The following is a 19,094-nucleotide window of genomic DNA, read 5'->3' as shown; positions in this document are numbered from 1 at the left end:
AGGTTCTTAGTAGAGACAGATAAGACAAATAGTGATAAATACACAAAAGATAAATTGGTAAATGACATGATAAATGCCTATGTCATAAAACAAGAAAGACTTCCATAGCTGGGATCATCAGTGCATATGAAGAAGGTAGCCTTACTTCATCAAAGCATGAAAAAGCTTTGGAAAAAAAGAGTAGAAATGACCAGACAGTAGCATTTAGCTTTCTGTAGCTAGAACGTGTGAATCAAAATGTTGAACCCAACAGAGTTAGAGACTAACCTTCTGCTCCTTTTCCTGGGACTAAGATTTCAGGCCTGAGTTCCCACCCTGTGAGTTCAGCGTCAGTGGCAATGCCAGGCGGCCTCACACTCCTCTTGGAGAGGATGCGGGAGAGATAAGCAATGCAGCACTGCAGTGAAAGCACAGCTCTGCTTCAGGACTTGCTACGTTTTTCTGTGATCAGCTGCTGCAGGAGAGTCCCATCCTCTCCCTATCATTATCTGCCGTGACGTTTGTTCAGGAAGATTTTAAACTGGCTACTACAAGGACTTCAGTGCTCTTTCTTTCCCACTAGTGAAAGCAACGCTGGGTGCAGCTGGAGTTGGCTGGTCCCCACTCAGTGTGAGCTTGTGAATTCTCTTCTGAGGAATAAAGACATTACTAGGGTAAATTGCTTGCCCTCACTTTGAGTTTTGGATTCACAAAACATTTGTAATGTTTAAAGTGTTTTTCCCTTGTTTTTCTGTTCACTGGGGATAATTTTAGGAGAAACAAATATTTTCCAATTCTTTTTATTTGTGCTTTTTGGTTAGATCACCATTTGATTTATTTAAACTTCACTCTTCACACTCCATAGGTCTTTTATGAAGCAGCAACATGATCAAATGCTTACATCTCCCTTTCTTTGGTTAAATAAATAGGAGGAAGGAAGGAACAGAAACCTGAAACTCCATAAGGATCCATTCACTTACAATTCTTCCCCCCAGTACTTCCACTGAAATGATGAGATCGCCAAGGGTTAGCTCATCTTCACGCTCAGAAAGAAATTTCCTGTTCACGCTCATCACAGCAGTACCCAGTTTTGGAGCATTTCTCTAAAGAATTAGAAGAATTACTGAAAGGGGGCTTTCTCATTGGGTCTTGGTACAGTTTAACTTTGCACTTTTACTCTTCCAGAATTGGTAAAGAAAAAAAAGGAAAAAAAATAAGAAAACAAAATAAAAATAAAAACAAAAAAGCAGACCCTAGTGCAGATGCAGTTTTATCAACATAAGAGTACTTGTAACTAATTTAATACCTGTTTGGGTATTTAGGTGGCTGTACCAATCCAAAGTGTTCTACTATATCTGCAGTAGGGCTATTGCTAAAACAGCTATTGTTAATAAAAAAACACATTTCTCACTGACATAGTTTGGTTATCAAGAGTGCAGAAGCACAGAAATTACTCACAGAAATTAGGAAAATTAATCCTCAGCCATCAAACTTTCAGCTTTAATTTTACCCAAGAAACAGCACAGAGATCACATGTCTGTATGCTGTTTTGGGGGCTCCTGGCCAAGTTCCTCGCAAGTGTGTCTTCATGAATAAAAAGTTAAGGGGAAAAAGCTGCATGCTTGCCAAAATAATCCTTCTGCTTTTTCTTTTCCTGCTACTTTCTTCCCCTCAATTGCTTTGGGGCATCACTAAAAATACAGAATTGCTATAAAAGATTATTGTTATTTATGAATAGATTTCAAGCAGAAGATTATTTCCTTTTCATAGCCCTAGTCTGAGAGCTATCTATTTGTGGAAACATCAAGTTCTACAATATTATCTATGCAAAGTGCATTTCATTACAGTAATCATAGGAAGATGCTTTCACAAGGAATCTGTGCAACATATAATGTGTGCTGTAATGTTATGCAGAAATATGTATTAGAGTATATAACCATAATAGTTATAGAAGTGTTAAGTGGTGCCTAAAGTACTTGTTACAAGGGTGAAAATGGAACTCTGCTTTTCCCCATGAAGTAGGTGCATCATTTGTTAACAGCCAACAAGCTGTGAAACGGGAGTAACTTTGGGGCACTGTCATATCCTGCACCACAACCGGCAGCCTCGGAGGGCTGCAAACACCCTGCTTCAATCAGAGGAGCTCCCTACATCCAGCTATTCATTTCAGAATAGTGTAACTATTTAATCAACCTAATTTCTCATTCATTTGGCTGCAGATAAGTACTTTAATGAAAAGCAAGGGTAATACTTTAAAATGAAGCTTCATAACAATTGCCTTTGTACATATACTGTGTATTGCTCACATTTGGGGATGGAAAGTACAGTGGTGTTGAAATAAAAGATCGTGTACTGTTTCTAAATAGCAACCTATATAGCATATACAAAAAGCATAAGAATATTGGGAATATACTTACAAATCTAATAATGGCATTTAAAGTCTTTTAAGCCATAACAGTACATGGTGAACTCTTCTGGCATAATACATGCTTACTGAAGTAAGCAATGCACATTGATAATAAAATAACTATTGCCTAAGTCACACTGCCACACCACATTTGCAGTTAAGAAGCTGATTGTCCCCAACACCTAAACAAAATATAATTGAAGCCATGTTTATGTTAAACAGTATCAATATTCAAACTATATTATATAGTTTATAACTCAGGGCTCATACATGTAACCCTAGCTATATAGCTATCAGCTATTATAATTATAGTACAAAAGAAAAAAAAAAAAAAAAAAGCAGGAAAGGTAGTCTGCAAGTGAAGCCTGGGCAAGATACAAACGTTGAAGGGGGAAAAAAAAAAAAAAGAAATCCCAATGGATTGTTCACCATCTCTTCCTGTACAAGAACTAAGGGGAATTAACTATAGCGAAGATGAAAAAGCAGATTCAAAACAGACAGAAGGTGGTGGCATTTCCCACAAAGTGTCATTATGCCGTGGAATTGCTTGCCACAGGATGCTGCGGAGGTTAAAAGCTTACAGAGGTTTGAGGCAAGACGGGAGACACTGGCAGAAAAGAAATCCACTGAATATTACCCAATCTGTAGGGAGAACATCTGGCTCAGGAACTGCCTGGCAGCGTATGTTTGCAAGCTGGTGAAAACACCGTGAATGTCAGCCCTGCTTTAAAACTCCTGAATGGGCATCTTCTAAGTGCTGATAGGATACCACATATACAGACTTCTGGTCTAATCCAATGCAGCAATTTTTGTGTTCAGATAGACTATAATCAAAAGCAATTCTGGTTCCTTGTACCAATAAAAATAGTATAAATGTCTATTGTATGAATGACAAAAAGTTATGATTCAGTATACAGTACAGTAGCAAAAAAAAAAAAAAAATGAATAAAATCCCCCCAAACCTTTATTATACAGCATTTTAAAAATTAACTTTAAAAAAAAAAAAAAAAAAAAAAAACACCTTATTAACTTGGTGAGTGAATTACTTAAACTTCCTGAGGATACAACTTTCTCATTAGATCTAAAAGCATCACCTCTGAAGGAAATCTGGATCACATTTAATCTGTTGTGGACACAATCAACTCTCAGGAACTCAGCGCTCAACCTGGGCCCTATGATGCATAGCTCGCCCTGCTCCCACGTCGCAGAGATGAAGCAATTCTTCAATTCTAGCCCTGTAGCTGAAGCATTTTAAGTGCAGAATAACATTGACAGTGCACTTATCTGCAGAACACAGGCCCCTTTCTCAATTGCAAGCCAGGTTTTTTAGCTCACAGGGAATGTTTGGTGTTATCTTTATTCAGTGAATTATGTATTAGCAAAGTAAACCTGTATTTAAATTTTAATGGAGCATTTTAGTCAGGCGAAACTGTTGTATTTATACCCTGATTGGAAATGTAAATATCAAAAATGTCAATGGACAAACAAAAAGATGTCCTCTGCACTCCAAATTTCTGAGTAATATTTTGAATTAAACAACTACAACTCCCAAATACATTTTGCTAGGGCAAAATGTACAAATATTAAGAATATCTCTGAATTGAAGACTTTCTTAAAAAATTCTATTCTCGCTATAAAACGTCAGTATATATTAACAGCTCCCACGTCCTTCGAAAAATTACGTTCTCACACATGCCCAGAGCTCATAACGTTGCTCATACTGATGTGCACAGACTGTCCTGCTGACTGTTTGTTTCCCATGTTATGTTTGAGACAGTAGGGACAGAACCTAAGCATGCACTTTAAATAAACTTTATTTCCTTCAGACTAAACTGAGATAGATGGTGCAAATAAAAGAACCCCCGCTGAGAATATTCACAGGAACTCAGCTGTTTAAAGACGACATTAAATACAGTTTACACATCAGGCCTGCGATATAAACAGAGTATTATATATTTTGTTTTCTTCCATTTTATCCCTAACCATTTGATCACTTTTTACACATCCTGCAGTGTCATCAAAATGCCTGTAATATTTAATTTTATGTACTAGGGTTTGCAATGTTTTTATTTTGCCCCAACTATTCATATTTGCACTCAGTCTCATTATTACAAGCAGCTAGTACCAAAGAGCACTGCAGAATCCAGTGATTTGCTAGGCTAACAATCTGCATGAATGTTACCAGAGTGTGTCCAAAGAATCCTCTTAATTACAGATTTGTTGCACAAACTCCAGAGCATGATTCTAGAAGTGAATGAGAAGTTCAGTCCCTGTCCATGGCATGTTCCAGCCACGGAGATCACTGTGGTCAAACTCAAGTAAGTCTGCTTTTCATTCTGTGTATGTGCTAGGAAGAGCAGTCAGTGGAGTAAGACCATCTGTACTCTGTCCCGCCACTAGGAATATGTAGTGTCCCAGGGAGCAGTTTTGCTTTCACTTCTCAGAACAGTCACTGGGCTGGTGGCAAGGGGATCCAGGGAAACTTGGCCATGAGCCCAGCTCCCCCAGCACGAGCTGGGAGTCCTGCTGCTGGACGTTAAGAAAGGGCTTTGAGCATTTCTGCTGCCAGCAATAGGACTTTTTAAACTAATTGTCTGGATCACAGCATAAGAGTTCCCAAACTGCAAGTGACCTAATCCTTCTCCCTGTTCTGGTGTATTAGAGAGTTGTATCCTCAGGACAATCTAGAGCATAAATACACAGTGCTGGGTAACAGTGGATGCAAAACAGGTGCCCTTCATTGCCTGTGATTCTCTGTCGATATACCCATCCCTACTTTGAATTCACCTGAAATTACAATAACGTATTTCATAGATCCTTCATTTCTGAGTTTCTCCTCTTAAGAGATATAAAATTATTTGCCTTGACTTGAAATACGGATTTTTTCCCCTCTCCTCTGTCCATGCCTACACTTCATTGTGTTCCCAAACTAAATTCAGAAAACATCCATGGAGAGGGACAGGATCTTCAGGCTAAGTTCTCTCACCTCACAACCAACATTGGTCATTCTTCTGTATATCACCTGCTCAAGAAGAGATTTTTTAAAAATATTATCTACTAAGAGTTCATTTATACATTACATTATAACATTACAAACGTTTCATCTTCTGATTTCAAGAAATAATTTGTTATTTAGCTAACCTTTTTTTTTAATCTCCAATACCAAATTTATTTGATATATGTGAGCATACCAGCCGCTGTTGGTCAAGTCAATGTCAATCTATCCCACGATCCAGCAGTGTCCACACCAAGCTGTCACAGGTGAGTTAAAGAACTTCAAGCTTCACCTACATATTACAGCAATTTGAAGCTCAGGGACACTTGAGGCAAATGCAGCCTAACGTCAGGAAAGCAGCAGCTAGCAGGAAATGTGGAGATGTCAGCCTGCAACCCAGGATCTTCCAGCTCCAGGAGCTTCAGAAGACCCTGCCAGCTTCCCCCTTGGCCTTCCGCCAAGAGTGGAAATTACAGTGTCATGACACGCAATGCTTACTCTTCTTTTTTCTTCTTATGTGCGCCAAATGTCTGTTTTATTTCTCATGACAAGCTTTGGGTTCTGCTATCCTATTTGACACCCTCCTATCTATAGGTATTTTTAAAAATGGTGTAGAACAACATTGGTTCTTTGGATTCTTACTCTGCAGATGACAAAAATAAACAATACTATACTGTATGTAATATGGGTATACATTTGAAAAGGTTTTCATTGCAATAAATATGCATATTTAAGGAAACATAAAGTACAACCGGAACCCATAACACTGAGATTGCAATAGCACAAGAAACAATCTACCAGAATACTTCCATTAAAATAAACAGGAAACAGTTGTTGTCAGATGGCAGCACGATGCCAGGAGCCAAAAATGAGTGATAACAGAGTTCAAGTCATCCTAATCCTAGTGCATAAGCATTAATAGAGGCTTTTCTTTCATCACAAATGAGTAATGTAGCTAACCTCTGACACTAGCCTGAACTTCTGACTTACCTAAGAAAGCTGTGTTCTGTTGCTAGCAGTGCAATAGATGAAGTAATGTTTCCATTAGCAAAAACATCATGCAGGATTTATAAATCTGATGTAAATCTTGAGATGAATAGCAACACAAAGCCAAAAACATGTAAGTGGTATCTCTGTATTGGCTCTAAAGACATCTTGAAAAAAAGCATAACACCCCATACTGCACTTAAATCTATTATATACAGGTCAACAAGATTTCCTCCTTATCAAATTGAAATTGACCTTATGCCCTGCTGAGTGAAAGAACTCTACAAATTGCCAAGGACACTGACTGCAGGGGGAGTTCAGCCTGTATGAGGAAACTCACTGCATGCAAACAGCTCTTGCTTAGGAGCAGAAATGCAGTCCTGAAAGACTGTGAAAAGAAAGACACTCCAAACTGCCATTTATTCAAACACTCCTGTTCTGTTCTTTCCTCATTTCACATCTTCTTCATCCTGTAACAATGAAGGTCTTTTCTGATCCCATCTGTAGCAAGTGCATGTACATGTGCACACATTCCTATTTTTAAATGATTAGTCTTAAAAACAACTTCTCACAACATCACAATTATGTTTTAAAAAGACATATTTGAATGCACTATTATAACCTACATTTTGACGAGTGGCACTGATATTATTACTGTTATGACAGAGGTCATCTTTACATTCTTTCAGTTTTGTTTCATCAGGTGTTATTGACCATATTGGGCGTATCACATAGCAGATAGCAGAGTGCCACTGTGACCCTGCAGAGAACAAAAGCTAAGGACAAATTTGCTGCTGCAGGTAATTCAAAGGATTATCACACAGCCCAATCCTTAAATTTTATTAGAAATTGATCCCCTAACTGAATTAACTATCCACAGCAGGTTTTTATCCAAATTAAGTTTACTTCTTAAATTTGTCTAGAAGCAGATGGCAGTCTTTAAAGATTATTGGAGATATAAACCTTTCTATCTCATATATATAATTACAAATCAGTATCAGGTCTCTAATTTGTAGACAGCATGCACTTTTCTCTGGCTATGGAATCTTCTGTCATTACGCCCAGGTCTAATTGCATTTACTGTCACACTAGCAAACTGTAGCATTTATCTAAGAGGTTAATCTACTGCTAGTGTTGGCTACCAAATGTGGGACCATATGCTTTCCTACTATGAAGTGGAGAGGATCAAAACTGTTTAAGTAGAATTAGAATTTCCTATGGGGCAAACACATGGGAGACCAGTTCTCCTCTAGCACCCACCCTTTGCCCTAAACCCACACCAGTAAGACATAGGGGAGAAGGTCCCACAGATCACTTACGTGGCAAGGACTCAATTTAATCATCAGAGACAGACTGAAACTGGTTCTAAAACACGTTTCTCCCCTAGCTCTCAGAATGTTACCACAACTGTAATCGTCTTTCTGCACATGCATCTGCACATCTGATCAATTAGGATTATAACACGTCTGCTTGCAAGAGTCAATGGCCTTTCTGTTAGGGACAGGCTTAAAGAGACTGCCTTCCTCACAGAGGAAATGGTAAGGACTGTGAAGCACAAAATAATGCACATTCCTTCAAACTGCAGTGGCAATTTAGTTTAAAATTCCTATTTAGAAGGTGCCTAGTCTTCTTTCCACTGAACATTACTGGTGCAGTATACACTCTTTGTTCCTTTCTGTGTCCAGACGAAACTATGACACAATGGCTGGGTGTCACCTCTTCTTGTGGTCACTTGAATAAGCATAAACTTCCAGCAAGGGTCCTGATTCTCAGCTGAAGCAATTCACTTTCAAGTGATCCATCACCCCGGCCATCAGATAAATAGATATCTTTCTCCTGCTTAGACTGGCTCTAAGTAAGAAACAAAGAGAATTTTTAATTCTGTGAATAACATTTGCCTGGATTTTAAGCTCATTTTTGTGATGACATGAAGCATGAGGGCCTCAGTTCTTAAACCTGCTACATTTATTGAATGCCTATGACTACTTCCTTTTTGCTGGACATCTTTGAGTTGAGTTTGCCTCCAAATGTCATTTTTGTCACTTGTTTTTACTTGTATTCTATGTTTAGGCCTGGGTGGGCATTTTTAATTAGCATGCATTTCTGTTCCCTCGTTGCTTGTTGCTGCTACTCTCAGTGGGAAGAGTATTTTTTACAGCTGCTACTACATACTGTTTTTTGTTTGTTTATTTGTTTTTACAAAGTCACCAACTTCTTGCCATAACACTGCTTGACTTGTGTATCAGTAATTCCAGAAAATGACTCAGTCTCTAATTACTCCATCTGATAATTATTCAAGTTCCCACAGCTCAGTGGGAAACACTGCTAAGAGCTGTTATGGTTTGCTGACTTTCAGTAGGTAAAATGTACTTGCCTACATTATTTCTTGGGTGGATTTTCAAAAAATTTTCACTGTACTTCTAGCTTCTCATTTAAATCTCTGATCTCATTTTGATCTTCCTGCTACAGAGAGAAAAAATTGGTCAAGTGATGCAACCCTTCCCTTCAAGCTGATGGATTCCAATGGCTACACTGGCTTCGTCTTTAGGCTGGAGAGTAGGAAGGTGGTTTTGAAAGTATAAAAAAGAAATAAAGCTGATAAAAACTTGTATTTAACACATGATAGGAATCAAGTATCCAATGATCCTACTGACCACTGTTGCAGCAAATAAGAAATGGGATTATTTGGCTGTTCAATTACTCGTTGCAGTCAGCTTTGCTGATGAGCGGCTGCGGCTGAGAGGTTAAGGCAGCAAAGACAGGAGGAAATAAGTATTTGAGCAGGAAGAGCAAGGGAATAATGGTGTATGTGCGTCTAGCAGAGTTATTGTTTTATTTCCTAACAGAATGAGGGAAACGATTACTCAGCTCTCGCAGATGTTCCCCTCGTTGACAGGGTCCTGCTAAAGGGCAGAGACTCCACCTCCAGACAGTAACAGCATCCCTCTCCCTCCTTACTGCACCTGGCAAGCCTGGTGAAAAACACTAATAGTGAGTGTTTCCTGAGCTCTGTGAATCCTCCCATCTTTGTATAGTTTTGGGAGGTATCACCTGGAGATGAATGGGCAGAAATGAAATGCTAACAACAAATTGGTGATAGCCTTCTTTAATCAAAGAGCTGTCCTATGAACAGATGAGAGTCACCACCATATCACCCATGTTTAATTGAGTGCAAAGAGCTGGATGGGCACTCAATTTAGTTGCCAAATTTTTTGTCATCTGAAATAAATTGGTTAGAAAGTGGTTTAAGCTACTTCAAAGTAGCTATAATCACATACCATCTTTTAGAGCCAATGATGGAAGAGACTGACATCTTTGTAGAGCTGATACATTTCAGTAATCATTTTTAGTCAAAACGAGCTGAATTAACTACTTGAATACTGTGTCTTTCCTAGCATAGAATTTTGCTGAGTGAACGTGCTTTTTCATCCTATGTCACTTCTAAACAAAAACAAGGTTTCAGGCTTACATATTGAAGATTTTAAGACCTTGAGTTCTCTGTTTTATAGCCTCACCATGGGCTTCTCATATGTTCAGTATCCTCTAAGGAAAAAGAAGTGGCACTTCCATAAAGACAACTGACAAGTGTGCAGCATCTTCAATTGGAAAAATAAATGGATTTATCTAAACACTGTACTTGGTATGAGCAAAAAACCTACAAGAAAAGGGGAAAGAGAGCAAGAAAGCTGTGTCGTGGAGGTCAAAAAGCATAGGAATAAAATGAGAACTGACAAAAGTTGACTCTTGACAGCTGACAGGTCCTGAAACTTAGCAGTTTAAATTAAAACAAATGTATACTACTCTATGACAATATAGAGAAAAAGACAACTGATATTGCAGTGAAGTTGTTATACAATAGGAATGGAATTGCAATAAAAATAGTGTTGGTATGTCCATCCCAAAAGAAAGTAAACTTTCTGATTCAGTTTTCCATAAAGGGAATGACAGCACAAGCCAGACAACTGATGAGTGTAACACGAAATCACATTCAAGACAGAAGCAAAGTTTTAAGTCCTGGTTTCAGCAAGGATAGACTTAATTTTCCTCCTAGTAGCTGGTAGGGTGCTATGTTTTGGATTAGGATGAGAAGAGTGTCGATAGCACACTGATGTTTTAATTGTTGCAGAGCAGTGCTTACATTGAGCCAAGGTCAAGCTCCTCGCCTGCCAGTGGGCAGGCTAGGGGTGCAGCAGGAACTGGGAGGGGACAGACCCAGGACAGCTGACCCCAACTGGCCAAAGGGGTATTCCATACCATCTGACGGCATGCTAAACAATAGATAGGGGTGGCTAGCCGGGGGACGGGGGGGGGGGAGGTGCTCGGGGATTATTAGTAGTACTATTATTATTATTATTATTATCCTGTCTTAATAAACTATCTCTATCTAAACCCACAGGCTTCACTTTCCCATTTCTCTCCCCCATCCCAGAGAGGGAGGGGGGAGGGTGAGCGAACGGCTGTGTGGTGCTTAGCTGCCGGCCAGGATAAACCACAACATTTGGGAAAATGAATTCAGACAGAACAGATAATCTCTCACCATTAATAATGAAACAGTTCACCTATGAAGTCGGGAATTCAGTAGTAAGTCATTAAAAAAAATAAAATCAGCTCAAGTGATGTCACATTAAGATGAGGGGATCTGGCCTCAAGTTGCACCAAAGGAGGTTTAGGTTGGATATTAGGAGAAATTTTTGTACTGAAAGAGTCATGTGGCATTGGAATAGGCTGCCCAGGGAAATAGTTGAGTCACCAGTCCTGGAGGGCTTCAAGAAACTTCCCGCTCTACTCTGGGCTGGTGCGGCCTCACCTGGAGTACTGTGCGCAGTTCTGGGCACCACAGTACAAAAAGGACATTAAACTCTTGGAGAGTGTCCAGAGGAAGGCGACGAAGATGGTGAAGGGCCTGAAGAGGAAAACATATGAGGAGCAGCTGAGGTCACTGGGCCTGTTCAGCTTGGAGAAGAGGAGGCTGAGGGGAGACCTCGTCACGGTCTACAACTTCCTCGTGAGGGGGACTGGAGAAGCGGGTGACCTATTCTCCACAAACACCAGTGATAGGACCCACGGGAATGGGGTTAAGCTGAGGCAGGGGAAGTTTAGGTTCAACGTCAGGGGGAGGTTCTTCACCGAGGGTGGTTGCGCACTAGAACAGGCTCCCCAGGAAGTAGTCACTTCACCGAGCCTGTCTGAATCCAAGAAGAGATTGGACTGTGCACTCAGTCACATGGTCTAAACTTTTGGGTAGACCTGTGCGGTACCAGGAGTTGGACTTGATGATCCTTATGGGTCCCTTCCAACTCGGGATATTCTATGATTCTATGAAACGTGTAGATTTAGAACTTAGTAGAATGGTTTAGTGCTGGACTTTAGTACTAGGTTAAAGGTTGGACTAGATGACTAGGCAAAGCAAGGGCAACAAAGCTGGTGAGGGGTCTGGAGAACAAGTCTTATGAGGATCTGAGGGATCTGGGATTGTTCAGCCTGGAAAAGAGAAGGCTCGGGGGCGACCTTATGGCACCCTACAGGTACCTGAAAGGAGGCTGTAGCAAGGTGGCGGTTGGTCTATTCTCCCACATGCCTGGTGACAGGACGAGGGGGAATGGGCTAAAGTTGCACCAGGGGACGTTTAGGTTGGATATCAGTAAGAACTTCTTTACTGAAAGGGTTGTTAGGAATTCGAATAGGATGCCCAGGGAAGTGGTTGAGTCACCATTCCTGGAGGTCTTTAAAAGATGTTTACATGTAGAGCTTAGGGATATGGTTTAGCGGAGGACTTGTTAGTGTTAGGTTAGAGGTTGGACTCGGTCATCTTGAAGGTCTCTTCCAACCTAGATGATTCTGTATATATGATTATATATATTATGCTGACACTCTTGGGTGGAGAAAAACTGTGGTCTTGGCAACTTTAGAGTTATTACTCAGAGCTCAATAGAGTGAGTGCAAGTCTCTTAAAGAACTTTGAATGAAATAATATTCTGAGATGAAGAGGGAAATGGAAAAGTGTAATAAATACAGCATAGCTTTACCAAGGTAAATAGAGAGTTTGGTAGTAAAATAGTTTTATTAAAAAGGTGGGATGCAACCAATGTAACCTTTATGGACTTCAGTATCGCATTTGTTATTGAACCACAGAAGGAGCACAATTACGTATACAGTTGCATAAATAAGAGATTGGGAGCAATGCAAGTTTATAAACAGGGGAAAGAATTGGCTGAAAAGAGATAGCATTACAATATATGGAAAAATGAATTGACAGGCTGGGGCAAGAGAAGGCTTCCTATTAAAATTTCTCAATGTTCCTCCTTACTAATCATCTTATTTAACATTTTTGTTAATAACTTTGGCACAAAAAGAAAAATGTGAAATTTGCTGATAGCATGAAATTAGGAATATCAATTTTGAGAAAATCCAGGCTATTGTACAGGAAAAATGGATGAATAAAAGGACTGGAAAAAAAAAATTAAAATGAGACATAAATGCATGTATTTAACAGACTAAATAACTATATTTTATGCCATAAACCAGAGGACTCCTCAGTTTGAAATGAGAGATATTAATTGTTCATAAGACAGCCATGAGACATAGCACCATACAACAATACAAAAGGCATAGGTAGTCCTACTATGTGTCAGGCTAGATAGCAAAGCGTTAATATCATCAAATACTGATGAGGCATTGCTTAAAATTATAGTGTCACCTCTGATCACTCTTAATCAAGAAAGATGTATTCAAACATGGAACAATCACATGGGAAAGTAAAGAATCTACTCAGTATGAGCAACTAAGAAGCAAGGATAACATAGCTGAAATTGCTGCCTGTGAGTGCTCATAAATACAGAGACCTTGGATGAGATCTAAGTTAATGGAGAACGTCAATACAAAAGAAACGCACAGAAACCTTCTATTGATAACTGTAGCTTAAAAGTTAGAAATCCATTCCTAAACATCAAGAAGAGCAAAGTTTCAGAACGGTCACCCAAAAGGGCAAAGGACTTAATCTTCTTAATCTTTAAAAAAGCTCAGTATGCTTATCTAATCAAATCAACTAGAGGTTGTAGCCTTTTTTTTTTTTTTTTTTTTTTTTTTTAAATAAACCACAAGATAGGATTTAGGGAGCTCTAGGGAGTTCTTCCCAACTTTGTATCCACTTGTGCTATGTTCTTACACTAGGGTGGAAGAAGCACACAATACCTATGCTGCAAGGACACCCAGCTGGATTCAGGAATCCCAACAGTTTCCTGGGTTGCCTTAAGAGGGGCATGAATCTTCTGAAAAAGAAGTTCCATAGGGAAACATTTCGTCCAAGTATGGTCGACAGGAATGCCGAACCAAGAGGTCCAGACTATGTGTTTTTGTAGCAACAACAGCTTCAACCTCCAAGCAGGTGGAAGAGTCATGCTGCTTCCTCATCCTCTCTGCTCCTTCCTCAAGCTATCCCCTCACATCCACACAACAAGGTGCTGGAGCAGCAGTAGTGCCCCATCCAGAGTCCCAGAGCCCTTTGAGAAAAATTTCCCAGGCCTGCCAGAGATATTCCTCAGGCAGTGTCCAGTCCATCAGCCACATCTTGAACCATGCAGACCCCAGACCATGGATTTTTAAGAAGCAAATTAAGTCTGTACTCGTACCAAAGCCCTGTACAACCTGGTGAGAGTAAAGATGTTGGAATCAGAAGGCTGGAGGAAGATGGGACTGACAGCCCTACTAGAATCATTATTTGCTGACCAACTTTTTTAAAATATAAAAATTGCACATATCAGGGGTCTCATGACCACTCTGAGAAAAATAATGGTTTATTTGTTGCTGTTTCAATTAACAATCTTGCTGCATTTCATGTGGCCACTTTCTGAGGTGGGTTATAAAAACAGGTAATTTGTAACAAATATTGCATTTCCAAAAAAGCACTGCAAGTCTGGGGCTGTTCTTTTCTACCCATATAGCCAAATTATTTCAATTTTTCTAAAATAGAAACTGTACCTAACATAAGTACACTTCAATTCAAATTTCTGCTATACAATTTACTGTGGAAATATCCGTGGTAGCACTGAATGTTCACTCCCCAGATGAATGTCTTACATTCACGGGTCTATGTCTTTGTCTTCAGCTTGTGTTGCTTGGTGTTGTGCTCGGGAGCTGTTCTATCTGCTGCTGTCTCCTTTGTCTGTTTTTCTCAGGAATCACTGCTCATCTCATTTTTGTACAGTGCTCTGCTTTCACATGGTGTGTGATCTTTAATTATGTGGAGATAATTATGTAAAGCATATTTATATGAAAACATCTCACCCTTGATCATAAGTTAGTATTTTTTACAATGATTTTCTTGGCTGATCCATTCCCATTCAGTGAGCCTGCTTTTGTCTGACTGAAGCCAATTAGAAGTTTATGGCTGAGCTGAATGGTGACGTTGCTGTTGACTTAAATGGGTAAAGTCATCCTTTGTAAGGGCTAATTAGTCAAGGTAAGAGACCAAGTATTGCTACACGATTTCTCCTAGCAAGTATGACTGCTGTATTTCAGTGTATTTACTTCTGATTTTCAGAAAGGACGTTTTTCAGAATTGCTATACAGTACCCAAGGGTGCAATATTTTTCCTGTAGCTTTGGGATCCTTTTTTTTGGCAATGATGTCAAATTAAAAGCTAAAAAAGATTCATATGATTTCCATATTTCTGCTAACTGTGCAAGTCCTGTAGCAATTTGAATTAATTATCTGTTTTTCAGTAAGTATTGAATTAAAGGCATAATTATGATTCCCAGAGGATCTGATTATAACAATTGTTTGGGCTGCTCAATGTACTATTTTATTGGCATAGTTTAATCTTGTCACAAGCTGTATTTTTCTCAACTTTGTAAGTACAGTCCTTCACATTCAAATATCTTTTTCTTATGACATTATTAGCATAACAGTTATTCACTTAACTGCGGTAGAAGCTTAAAATCCAATTCATGAACCAGACCTTGTTGGTTAAGTATTTACACAGAATAAAAAGATGACAGCTGACCCAAGCACCTTATCATTTAACTGTATGCTGAGCTCATGGGGAGACAACGCTGATGATAAGCATTTTTCCCAGCGCTCCAGCTGCCTATCAGTTCTTCACTCAGTAAAATAGCTAATTTTTTCTATTTCCTTGCTGTTATTTTTTTTTTTACCCTTTCCATTCTCATGTAAATGAAAAAATAATATTTCACAGCTAACCAGAAGCCTACTAAGACGGTTTAATCAAAGCTCGTAAAGTATACTGTTTAATGAATATGCCATACAATCTCATATTTACATGCTCTCTTTCCTATTCCACTGTTTTCTGGGGTCGTAGTTATCCTGCTGGCCACTTGCCAATGGAAGAACAGAATAAGCCCACTATAATGCCGAATAGTTGCTGTTTGTGCCTGAATGACAAGGATCTATCTGTCATGATCTGGTGTGGTGGATGGACAAAAGTATTATGCAATTGTGCTAGAAGCAAGCTGCACTGTAAGCCTGCAGACAACAGAGTACCCTTCCCCTCTCTGCTCAGAGTGAAATTATCAGCTCTCTCACTGATGAGTATTGCTAGGTACCAGGGAACGCCTTTCCTCGTTCATGTCCTTCCAGCTACTGCCACTATTTACTATTCCAGTGATACTCAGTGAAATATTTGTCCTCTTATTTAGCTGTGACAAATGGAAACTTACCCTAACTCACATTCGTTCAGCACTATTATATTCAGTTTCTTAGTTAGCATGGCGCATTTACTGAGACCCCTTTGCAGCAACATCTCCAACAGCTCCGCCTCTCCCATGAAAGCAAGTAGGCTGGACTTTTAAACACCTAACCCGAATTCTGTTCACTTTGTTCAGTCAGTACTAAAACAACCTCATTGTGCCTTCAGATGAGCCACTGGCCACCCACTTGTGACATTTCCAGACATGCACATTTTCTGACATTCACATCTGATGCTCATTCAACATGAGAAGAGCTTCCTGTAAGTTTGGTAAACCTGTAAGTTTGGACAACTTTGGTAAACTTTTGCATCCTTTCTCATAAACACCCAACAGTGATGGGGCTGCTGATGGTTTAAGAACATAACTGAACTGTTTCACTGTGTCCCCCCTTTTGCCTGCATTATTTGCTTCTTCCTAATTCTTTTTTTTTTTTTTTTTTTTTTTTTTTTGTTATTACCTGATGAATATATAGCAACCAAAACCATGAAGCTCTGGTTCAAAAGCAGCAACACCATGCTGCTAAACAAGCAACCACTGCCCAGAAGGGAGAAGGGAGGCAGGGGAAGGAGCCGGCAAAGGTCTTCTGCATTTGCCCAAGCGACAACCGCCAGGCGGGGACATCCCGGCCCGCACCACCTGCGCTTCTGTCTCAGCCCGAGCTCCCTCCTGCGACACTTTTCGCCTTTGGACCGCTTGCGAAGCCCGGGCACCTGTGCGGGCGAGGAAAACTCCGGCTCCCGCCCGCCACCCGGGAGGCGCAGGCTCGCAAGTGTGAACCTGCCGGTCCCGGCCCGCCCCCGGCCCGTACCTCAGGTGCAGGTAGTGCACCAGCTTCGTCACCACCGTCACCATCCCGCCGCCAGGCCGCCTTCCCCGCCGCCGCCACCGCCCGGGCACGCTCCCCGGGGCCGCCGCCCGCCTGCCCGCTGCCCTCGGCCCGGCCCCGCTCCGGGAGGCCGGCCCGGCCCGGAGGCGGAGCCGCCGCCGCCATCTCCCGCCCCCGGCCTGGCACGGGGCCGTGAGGATCACCCAGTTCCAACCCCCTGCCATGGGCAGGGACACCTCCCACCGGACCAGGTTGCCCAAAGCCCCATCCAGCCTGGTCTTGAGTACCTCCAGGGATGGGGCATCCACAGCTTCTCTGGGCAACCTGTGCCAGGGCCTCACCACCCTCTGAGTGAAGGATTTCCTCCTAATATCAAATCTCCTCTCTTTTAGTTTAAAGCCATTACCCCTTCTCATAATACCACATTCTCTGGCAAAGAGTCCCTCCCCAGCTTTCCTGTAGGCCACTGAAAAGTACTGGAAATATCACATATAAATCTATATAAATCTCCATATAAAACACACATGCAATCTCTATAACTGTTTGATTGGAATTATTGAGAGAATTCTTTGGTCTCTGTTCCTCTGGAGATCACGTCACAGAGCAGGTGATCACAGTGGTAACTCCAGGTTTTCAAATTATGAATATTAATTACATCCTTTCTGCTCCACTCCAGATTGAGAATATCCCTTCAGCCTAATCCTGCCTTTCTCATGCATCCATCATGGGCATTGAACCAGGCAAAAATCTCAAAAAAATAAGTATGTGAATGTAATTCAAAGATGGTCATAATGCACACTAACTTGTAAAAGGGAAGGTTGCAAAGATATACTTCATATTTTCTGTCTCAGAACGCTTAATTTAAAATAATGACTTATTCTAATGAAGCACTTCATTGTGTTGATAATATTCAAATCACTGAAACTCTAGAAATAAAGAGAAGTCACAGTACATAAAATGTTCCTAGTTCACCAGTACATATTTGGGGACTGTGGGTAGCTTAAAAATAAATAGTGCCACAAAGATAAATCTTATACGTTTAATGAAAATTTAGAAGCTTTTTCCTACAAGTAACAGTTTGGTCACTGTACCCTTCTGCAATAAATTGAGTACTGTAAATCGTATTTCAGTTTATCTAGGAAGAACTGACTGGAAATCCCCATGGCCAGTAAGAATTTTAACTCAGTTTCTGGTTTGCTGTAGTCTCTAATCCATTCCATCTGCGCAGTCTTGACAATATCAGACTCAAGAGAAAGGCGTGTGTAGTTTTTGTTGATGGATCAGATAGAATATGGAGATTCTGTAAAGACAGAAGAGTTGAAGGAGCTAGTTAAAAATTGATCCTTTTTGTTGTACCACTGTATAAATACTGCTATTTAGAATATTTATAGCCCCTTCTACATAAAGCTTTATATGCCAGATCCTCGGGCTTGTTGTTTTCATTAGTGACTATTTTCCTCACTAAGCATTTTTTTCTGTACTTCCTGTATTTCTCAGCTCATGTCAATTACAGCTCAAAAATACATGCACTTCACTTGCTTGTCCTCATACCCTTCATGCTGCTCTACACCATTTACACCTCTGCTCCATCTGTGGGGGAGAGGTAGTTTAATCTCTAGTAGATGTAACATGGCTGGCTTCCTTTTGTACTTAAGGATCCCCCTTTTTATCCTCATATTTGTTCTTAGCATTTTTTATTTCTCACCAGCATTCCTAAATTACTCTTTAGTTGCTAAGTCTACTCTTGTAGTTATTCTTGTAATAAGTCTGTGTGAAAAAATAAATAAATTCAAAAAGCTGAAGTAGATGTAGTATAACAAATCCCTTAGCATAATCCAAAGTGTTCTTTCCCCAAATCATATGAATTGTCTCACTAGACTCAATACTTTTTCTCTTTTTCTTGCAAACATTTAAAGTTTCCATGAAACAAAAATTCTTAAAAGTCTGGTTTTCAATTTCTTAGTAGATTTTAGATATCAAATGTTTAAAATAAATAGAGTTTGCACCTTTAACTTAGGGTTTTGTGTCTTTGGGTTTGTTTGTTTGTTTTATTTTACTCCATTGCTTGAGTTTCTTTTTTTTTTTTTTTTTTTTTTTTTTACATTATGTTTTGTTGTAATTCTGCAGTCAACAGGATAACATACATGTTTTGATAAGTTTCTGCCAACAAATCTCATTTAAAAAAAAACTTTCCTT

At 39.9% G+C, this 19,094-nt stretch overlaps 1 protein-coding gene across 1 annotated transcript in view; it reads right to left on the bottom strand.

Annotated features, from left to right (window-relative positions):
- ARHGAP18 (Rho GTPase activating protein 18) overlaps positions 1 to 17,005 on the bottom strand; it is a 91,885-nt gene extending 74,880 nt beyond the window's left edge. Inside the window, exon 1 of the mRNA XM_035321668.1 lies at positions 16,881 to 17,005. Coding sequence (XP_035177559.1) covers positions 16,881 to 16,924 — 44 coding nt within the window. The 5' untranslated portion in view covers positions 16,925 to 17,005. The remainder of the gene's footprint in view (positions 1 to 16,880) is intronic.
- Positions 17,006 to 19,094: the final 2,089 nt, after the last annotated feature.

Source organism: Oxyura jamaicensis, chromosome 3 (assembly GCF_011077185.1).
Source record: "Oxyura jamaicensis isolate SHBP4307 breed ruddy duck chromosome 3, BPBGC_Ojam_1.0, whole genome shotgun sequence".
In the NCBI taxonomy this organism is placed as follows: domain Eukaryota; kingdom Metazoa; phylum Chordata; class Aves; order Anseriformes; family Anatidae; genus Oxyura; species Oxyura jamaicensis.
This window is presented reverse-complemented; position numbering and strand designations above follow the sequence as displayed.